This window comes from Heterodontus francisci, chromosome 12 (assembly GCF_036365525.1).
Source record: "Heterodontus francisci isolate sHetFra1 chromosome 12, sHetFra1.hap1, whole genome shotgun sequence".
Lineage (NCBI taxonomy): Eukaryota > Metazoa > Chordata > Chondrichthyes > Heterodontiformes > Heterodontidae > Heterodontus > Heterodontus francisci.
The window spans coordinates 54633896-54643059 of NC_090382.1; the positions used below are offsets into that span (position 1 = coordinate 54633896).

Genomic DNA, 9164 nt, shown 5'->3' on the forward strand with positions numbered 1-9164 from the left:
ATTTATTTGCCTCCTGGTGAATTGCATGAAACAGATTTGGTGTACTTATGAATATTGTGGAAGTAATGCTGCTGACTTTTTTCTATATGTATGTTGAGATGTCATCAGTACTCATATGGACGCACTTTTTATGCTGAAATGCATTTGCAGTCAAAGGATTCATGCAGTTTGTTATACAGTGAATAAAATATGCAAATCATTTAATCACTTAATCTTTGTATTTTCAACAGGTTTCTGATCTCAAGGTTGAAGCGAAGGAGCAAAGCAGCATGTGAGAGCAGGTTGCCTTTTGTCACTCCCCTTCTGATTTTTGTTTCACATGTACATGCCGTTCAGTGGACAACCATTTAACTGATGAATTAAACTCTACTGGATACTGCTGACTCTGGGAAGAGCATATAAAAACTGTACCTGCAACTGTAGCAGCCTTTAATCAAACTAATTCCTGGAAAAGCGCAATTTCATCTTTCAAAATAGAGCAACTGAAGCAGACTTGCTGGTGTTCAGTTTTCTTTATTCAATAAATGGGATGTAAGAAAGTGGTTGACACATGGAGAGAAAATTAACATTGTGCATTTCCATTTTTTTTCTTTTTTGTTTCTGCACTGCTTGGAAGTTAAATGATGTTTAAGTGGCACATGGAAGCTGTTCCGTAAGCAGTCTCTGAATATCAGCCCAAACTTGTACTTGAAAGGTGCACTGCATTACTTATCTTTTCCCCTGTATTGTGTTCAAAATCTCCTGTTGTCTAATGGAAAATGGTGAATATCTTGAGGCTGGGATTTCTCTATTAATGCACCTGCAGCCTGTAGTAGACTGATAGCAACCAAAGAATCCATGTTTTCTGTTGGAAGGACTCTGCCTGCTGTCTTATGCTAGAGTGGCACCTAATGTGAAGAAATGACAAAAGTAGTGACTACTAGATAAACCTAGAACTCTGCATTAAGTATATTGTACTTGGTTAAAAGAAAAGCTTAGTCATCGCAAGCTTAGCTAACAACTTAAGACTGACCTTGTATGTAAATTGCTTAGACAGCATTGTAATCACTGTATACATCTACTCTCTGACCTGAGATTTAGTGTTTTGAACGTCAGCTTTTTTTGTTTACATGTTAATTGAATAAGAAAACACAGTTCTTGTAAAAGAATAGGGTTATTTTATATTGCTATGCTGAACTTCCCTGTTTGCAATGCAACTTCCCTCAACTTTCACTTTTTAAAAAAAAATCAAACTTTCAAAAGCCAGTTAATTTAAAAATGTTGCATTTCTTCACAGATAGCTTTAGATTTGTAGACGGATGTACCTTTCTCCTTTTTTTAATACAGTGGTTATTTTGTAATTTTTTGGGGTGGCATTAGCTTTGTTCTTGCTGCAGTGAATTGATTGGTTATAGAAAGAATATGTATCCAAGATGGAGCCTCTGCAGCTACTAAGCAAATGCCATTGTATATTCAACAGTGGCTGAACTTTGGAGTTTCTTTGAAATTTAAAAAGCGTGTTGAAGGTTTTTTACTTTTCTTTTGATCTTGTAAAATGAATGAAAATTAACTGTTTTGCAGTCGAGGTGTACAGTGCAGACATGGCAACTGTTGCTGGCTGTGATTCTGGCCCAGCTGAAATCTTTTATTGCTGGAAGTACTTTAACAGTGTAATTTATTCCTTTTTAGCATGTAAGAATAAATTAAAAAATTACTTGTCGGAACCACCTGACCAGTCTTAGTTTTTGCCAATTCATTGTGCAAGTACTGTCAAAGGTGTAACATTCATATTTCTAAAGTAAAATTTTACACACAATCAAATTACTTAAATGTGAATTAATTTGGTTTCCTCTACAGTTTAGCACATGGTATAGTGATCTTCTTTCACCCCTCCCTTTGCCCATTAATCTTTGGAGCAGATTTTGGAAGGAAAGTTAGAGTACTTTTATTTGTACTGTCTTTGTGGAAGAAAGCATGAGTGATGAATTTCTTTCAGATTTTAGTTATTGGTAGCGTGGAGGCCTTCAAGTATGGTTTATCCCCTGCAGTACTGTCTTCAGTTAGCTTGGTATAATAGGACTTCAGAACAGCCTGTGCAGTGCTCCAGAATCAGCATACCTTAAATGTAACTTCATCTAGTTTGAAGTAGCACCTTGTATGTTATACAGGGAGCAACACCAGGATGTTCTCTCTTGATGACATGACTAGTGTGACCTCTCGGAGAAGGTTAGCTTTCTCAGTGGTCTCTGGCAATAAAAATCTTACTTTTACTGTAATTTCAAAGAAACTTTTTTATTTACTGCTATAAAAAGGAAGAGTACTTTTGAAAGCAAAGTGCTGCTCTGAGCTTTTCATTCCCCATTAAACAATTTGTGACCTATTGGCTCTTAATTTTAGACTGGACTGTTTTGTATGTTCAGTTAGATGTATTTTACAATTGTTCTGGGTACACATTCTTGTGTTGGAGTCCTGTTTATTCTCAATCCTGATCAAGTGTAGATATTTAAAAAGCAGTGACTAGCTTAAAACGTGCTTTTGAGTTTTGAGTACAACTGAGTGATGCAAACAGAAAGTTAATGCATGTCTTTAAGTTTGACTGCAGGTTGGCTCTTGCGGTCAGAAGGTATTTGACATTCTAAATACTGATGCATACTGCTGGAACCATTAATTACTTTCAGTCAAAAGTATGGAAAGAATTGTAAATCCTATGCAGGCTCATACAATCAAAACCAAACAATCTTGCATTCAAGTTGCATTTTAATGTGGGTATATTTTCCTTGCATCTTTCCTTCCCTAATACCCCCATACCCTGCAACAAAAATTGTAGAAGAGACATGACCAAGACATTTTCAGGAAAACAAAGTTTGCTAATTGAATAATTTAAAAACAATCCCGAGTCCTATGCAAAATGATAGTTGAATAAAGATGCAGTGATTTCTTATTTTGACAGTGCAATAATTGTCAAAAGTATTCAATATCTAATAGTGATACTGCCAAATAGCAATTTTCCTTCATATTCCATGTTGAAAGACTGAGCTACTGCTTTCTTAATCATTTCTTTTTGACCTACCCTAGTTATTTTTATCATTTGTTTTTCAGAATGTGAATACAATTATATGGGTTTTGTATATCAAATATCTGTATATACTGGGATATTGTGACATCTAAAGGTGAGACAGTAACATGTTTGCCAATCAGCTTTCAATGTTTGAAGTGTACAGCTGTATTACTTCTGTTGCATCTATTTGAAAGTCTGAAATAAAATATGAATTGTTTTGCATTAACATGAAAGAATTCAGATATTAACCTGTACATATTGATAAAATTATTGGTGATTCAGTACGTATTAACTTATGACCAGCTGGATTGTGTCCTTGGGTATGTGATTCTGGCAAAATAAAGTGCGACAGATAAATGTTTGTAGAGCAACATGGCTACGTGAAAATAGGATTCAAGACGACATTGAGTTGTTTTACTAAGTATACTGCCTGTTGTGCTGGCGGTAATGAGGTATCTGGTTTATCACTGCTGTGCAAAAATCACCCCTTGGTAATATAGCTTTTATTTTATGGAAATTATTATAGACAGATTGCAGGTTTCAAACACTGTTTTAACTTTCTCCACATAGCTTTATCCTGTAGTTTTTGGCAATTGTATTAAAAAAATAAGCTTGAGATTCATGTAAAGAAGAGTCTGATAAATTGCATTTATGAACGTTATGCATTTTTACATACATTGTTTGAAGGATGTGCCTGCCAGAATATTCTATATGATTCAGAATGTATTGGACATGCTGAAATATTTTGAATACAAAATCTGACTCAATAATCACTTATTTTACTTTCATCTGCCATTGAACAAAACAATTAGTGCTTTCTCTTCCAACATCTCTAGTTCTGAAAATGATCCCAGCATGAGAAATTCAAATTCATACTGGAATGAAACCAGGTCACAGGAAGTAACTGCATAGATTGTTTGCAACAAGTTTTAGTAATTCAGATGTTATACAAAGCTGTCCTCAAAATGTCAGATGGATTTGTTGAAGAAGCAGACTATTTTTGGTTTTATTCAGTACTGTAATTCAAGGAATTTGTGTGTAGTTTTAGAAGGCTTTATCTGATGTAATTCCAGCAGAATTTTGTGATATAACTATTTTAGCTAACGGTAGTTAATAACTAAGTGCTGGAAATTCTCTGGTAAGTGCTTTCTTTATAAATTGTATGTGCATTAAATATTTACCTCCAGTAACGGATAGGCTATAATATATATATATATATATATATATATATATATATATATATATATATATATATATATATTTAGATAATTTTTACCTGTAATTCAGAATATTTATGAAGGGTATAGGATTTCAAACTTGGTTCGACATGGTTGGGAGTCTACACTATTAATCCAGGGGCCTTCAAGGTCATCAGACTACTTTCCATCTGGCATCAGGCATACTTTGCACTATGAGCAGTGTCTCAAATTGCATACTGCATTTTTTATACTTTTTTATATCCATTGACTTGAATATTACTTCTGTTGCTGTATACTAATGTTTTATACTATTGTTAGCTGGTATGGTTTCTCAGGCGCTTACAGGAGTCAGTATTTACCAGGAATTCCCCCCAACATAGACGTATTCTAGTTTGATTTCTGCTCAAATTTTTATCGAGTCTTAGTAGCTTTGATAATACAGCTGCAAGCCAGTTTTGCTTCATGGTTTCTTTTATATGGGATGAACTAGTTTTTAAAAAAAAAAATGCATTTCTACTGTTACAAAATGACTATCTGGTTGAAAATTAACAGACAATTCATTGGAGCATTTTGGTATTCAGCGCTAAAGTATTTTCCATTTTGCAGAATCTGGGAAGACTAGGTTCGTCTTCAACCATTTTTTAATGCAAGTTCTTCGAAAGCTACCTGGAAACTTACCACATCAAAGGAACCAATTTGAATCTGTTAATACTGCGACTTTGAATTACGTAAGATAAAAATTGCAACATAATTAGCAGGTTAAGGGAAAAGCAATCTGAACAACTAGGATTAGTGACTTGTGCATCTCTGTCAGTAACTATATCTGGACTAGGTGTTGTAGCAAGCAAATGCTGATGTGTGTAGCATTAAATGATGAACCTTTTGCCCTTAAAACTTTTGGTAGTAATGCGCCAACAATACAACCAGTGTTTAACTGTTTTCCAAAGCGAGAAATTGCTCATCTGAAATCCTACTCTGAGGGAAATGGTGGTTCTATGTTTTAGGAGAAATCCGTAGGGGTTTTTAAAAATACATATAATCCACATTGAATTGTGTTCACTCTTGTCACTCTAGGGGGCCAAAATTCTGGGAGTCCTGCTCCATTGGAAGTATGGCAGAGCAAATCTTTCATTAGATCCTGATCCTAATTGCAGGGTTATGGTAATTATAATACCCTGAGTGGGTAGTCAGTACACAACAGTGCATATAATGATGACTCTTTTCCTATCCAGAATGGAGATGCCTGGGTAATTGCCCCCCTTCAGTCATAGCTGGAAGTTGATGGGAATTGATTACACATTCAGACACATCAAAGACACTTGCCTTAATGGATCAGAAAAATTAGAGCCACGCTGCTTAGAGGCAGTCCTGGGAAGGGCAGAAGAGGGAAGACCTTTAAATTTAAAAAAAAAAGTACTCAAGGTAGCGCATTACCTCATTGTCAATCACTCCCTTTTGAAATCGATTACTTCCCTTTTGTACAGTCCTGGTGCTTTTGTTAAGCTGAGATGAGAACTGGCAAGTTCCATTCTAGAGAATTTTTGGGGGCCTAATGGGTAATGTAAGTGGAGGAATTCCTTAGGTAGACCAAGAACTCTGGACGTGACTCCTTGATGTTTGAATGCAAAATTCTGTGTGTCCTCCTGTGCATAAAATGTAGTCACTGTTGTAATATAGGAAACAAAAAGCCGTTAATGAATATTGAGAGTTGAAACCCATGCACAGATCCCTGTGGGCCACCACTAGTCACTTCCTTCCAATTTGAATACATATCAATTATCCCTACTCTCATACTGCTTAATCAGCTCAATAATTTGCCTCCAATTCCATGAACTTCAATTTTAGTTAACAATCTCTTAGATGGATCTTTATCAAATACCTCTAGAAGGGGAGGCACAGTGGCGCAGTGGTTAGCACCGCAGCCTCCCAGCTCCAGGGACCCGGGTTCGATTCCGGGTACTGCCTGTGTGGAGTTTGCAAGTTCTCCCTGTGTCTGTGTGGGTTTTCTCCGGGTGCTCCGGTTTCCTCCCACAAGCCAAAAGACTTGCAGGTTGATAGGTAAATTGGCCATTATAAATTGTCACTAGTATAGGTAGGTGGTAGGGAAATATAGGGACAGGTCGGAATGTTTGGTAGGAATATGGGATTAGTGTAGGATTAGTATAAATGGGTGGTTGATGTTCGGCACAGACTCGGTGGGCCGAAGGGCCTGTTTCAGTGCTGTATCTCTAATATTAAGTCCATATGAACTACATCCCTAAACATTTTCCTCACCTATAGTTACTTTCTCAAAAAATTCAATTAGGTTTCTTAGACATGACCTACCCTTTACAAATCCAAGTTGGCTCTCCCTAATAAGCTCAAATTTCTCAAGTGCTCAATTACTCTGTCCTTACAGATTTGAATGACCTGCCCACTGCAGGTGTTAGACTAACAGGTATATAATTTCCTAGTATTTCATTTTCAAGAAATAGAATTATGTTTGCAATTTTCCAATCTAAAGGGGCAATTCGTGAATTGAAAGGTTTGGAAGATTATGGTTAAAGCATCTGCAGTTTCCTCACCTTCCTTTAAAATCATGGTGTGGAAACCATCGGGTGCTAGGGATTTATCAGTCTTGAGTACCATTATTTTTTCTAAGTGTTCTGTGGCTTATATTAACTTTAGTGAATTCCAGTCTTGATGTATTAGTTCCTTGGAATGCCAGGTATATTCCTCTACAGTGAAGACTTACACTGTAATTATTCAATAAGTCTGCCATTTTTTTTCTTTCACCTTCAATATGGTTTTAAAGGGCCCACATTAGCCTTGACTACCCTTTATCTTGTATAATAAAAATGCTGTGTTAATCTTGATAGCCCTTGCAGGTGTTTCGTATTATCTTTTGTAATTCTTACTTTTCTTTTGTCTTCGACTGTACTTTCTATCTCTCCCGGACTCCTGGATCCACACTATTTGCACTTTTGTTTACCCCGCCCTTTAATCTTACCTTATCGCTTACTACTTTTGTTGACCATGGTTTGTTAAGTAGTGCTCTTGCCCCTTAGGGGGTATATAGTGGCCCTGCATTAAGCTATTTTTTTAAAAACACCTCCCACTGTTCACCTGTAGTTTGACCTGATAACAGTTTTGACCAGTTTGTTGTTGTCAGAGTTTCTCATTCTGTTAACTGTACCAAAATCTAGAATTCTAATAAGTTAAGTTTCTCCTTTTCAAACATATTTGAGTTCAATCATTTGATCGCTGATAGTTCCCTTACTGTAAAATTATGAACGAAGTCTGGCTCACTTATTGTTTAATCTAGTATAGCCTGACATCTTGTTGGCTCTAGATCCTGTTCTTGAATGCATTACTTTTCTGACTTTGGTAAGAGCAGAGTACCTCAATACACATCTTTATGAAAGTTAGTCTCCCATTAAAACAAGTCTGCTTTTTGCTGCAAGCCTGTATAATCTCTGAATTACTGTAAATTGAATTCTGCCTCTTGATTGCTATCAGGAGGCCTGTAGATAACTTTACAGAACAGTTTGAAGACCTCTTATTTCTCAGTTCTGTCCATTGGAGTCTGCTGATTTTGCTTTCCCTTAAATACATCCTCTGTGACTTCAATAACTACTTACCTACTTTTTCCCCACGCACACGGTAATGGAAATTGGGAATTTGTTCTCCAAAGGCCTGTGGGTGCTGGGTTAGTCGAAATTTTCAAGACTAAGGTCGAGAGAATTTTATTAAGTACAGGTGCAGAGGAGAAAGAAAAGTGGCAGGTGAGGTAGTGATCTGCCATGATCTAATTGAATGGCGGAATAAGCTGAATGGCTTACTCCTGGTCTCGTGTTCTGTTTTCTACCTTTATGTAAACCAACTTAAGTGGCACCGTCAAAAGCCTTGCTGAAGTTTGGATAAATTGTTTGTTGAGTTCCCTTTGTTCACAAGCTTTTTAAAGAATTATAACCGTATTGTTGAGCATGATTTCTTCCACTCCCATAAATCCATATTAACTTAATGATTTTGTACTCATTGTTTCATAAAACACTTCTCGAGGATAACTCAACATTTCCTGTGACTCGGGAATACTTACTTGTAATGTTCATGTTCTCAAATTATTTTTTAGAATTTCTTCTAATGATTCCCTAAAGAACCATGATAGGACATGACAAACTTCTCTGGCCATTTCCTATAATATCCTTGTGTGCAGGTCATCTGACCACGGAACGATATCATTTTTCAGTGTCAGCAATGGTTAATTCATGTTGTCCTTAATTTCCTCATTTCCCAAAAATAGACCCTTCTGGGAAAGAGTCAGTGGCTTTGTCCATGAACAAGAACATAAAGTTGCTCAGAATATCATTTTGGAAACTGGTATGTTAAAAATGACCATTTGAAATCCAAGTCAATGTGGAAAAGTTACTTTTGGTTAATTCGATAAATCTAGCAGATATCATCAATATTTGGGGAGAAAACATCAATAATGGAGATCAGTTATTTGAACACATTGGCCAATAGACTCTCCAACCAGTACTGTGATTGTCTCTTTGGTAGGGCCATACCAAATTCATGTGAAATTTGTAAAATTTGACCGGTCACAGCATTTTAAGAATCGTGAATTTCACAATTTCATGCATTTAAATAGTAAATTTCACGGTGTCGCAACAAACCATAAAAATGATCCATTTAAAACAAAAAAGACAAGGGAGGTTTCTGATTTAAATAGCATTTATTGTATACTCAAGCACTACTGTAAAAAAAAAAAACTGACTATAAAAGGTCACATTCTTTACTCACTGAATTCAGCGGTTGAATGTGAGGCAATGGTGTAGTAGTAATGTCATGACACTAGTAATCCAGAGCCCCAGGCTAATGCTGTGTGGACGTTGCTCTGAATTCCTCCCCATGGCAGATGGTGGAATTTGAATTCAATTAATAAATCT

General features: G+C 36.2%; 1 protein-coding gene across 2 annotated transcripts in view; it reads left to right on the forward strand.

Moving 5' to 3' along the window:
- Positions 1 to 3807, forward strand: part of csnk1a1 (casein kinase 1, alpha 1) — an 80355-nt gene extending 76548 nt beyond the window's left edge. For both annotated transcript variants that reach the window (XM_068043441.1, XM_068043442.1), the window contains one exon: positions 231 to 3807. In XM_068043441.1, the coding sequence (XP_067899542.1) occupies positions 231 to 238 (8 nt within the window). In that variant the 3' untranslated portion in view covers positions 239 to 3807. The remainder of the gene's footprint in view (positions 1 to 230) is intronic.
- The last annotated feature ends 5357 nt before the right edge of the window (positions 3808 to 9164 follow it).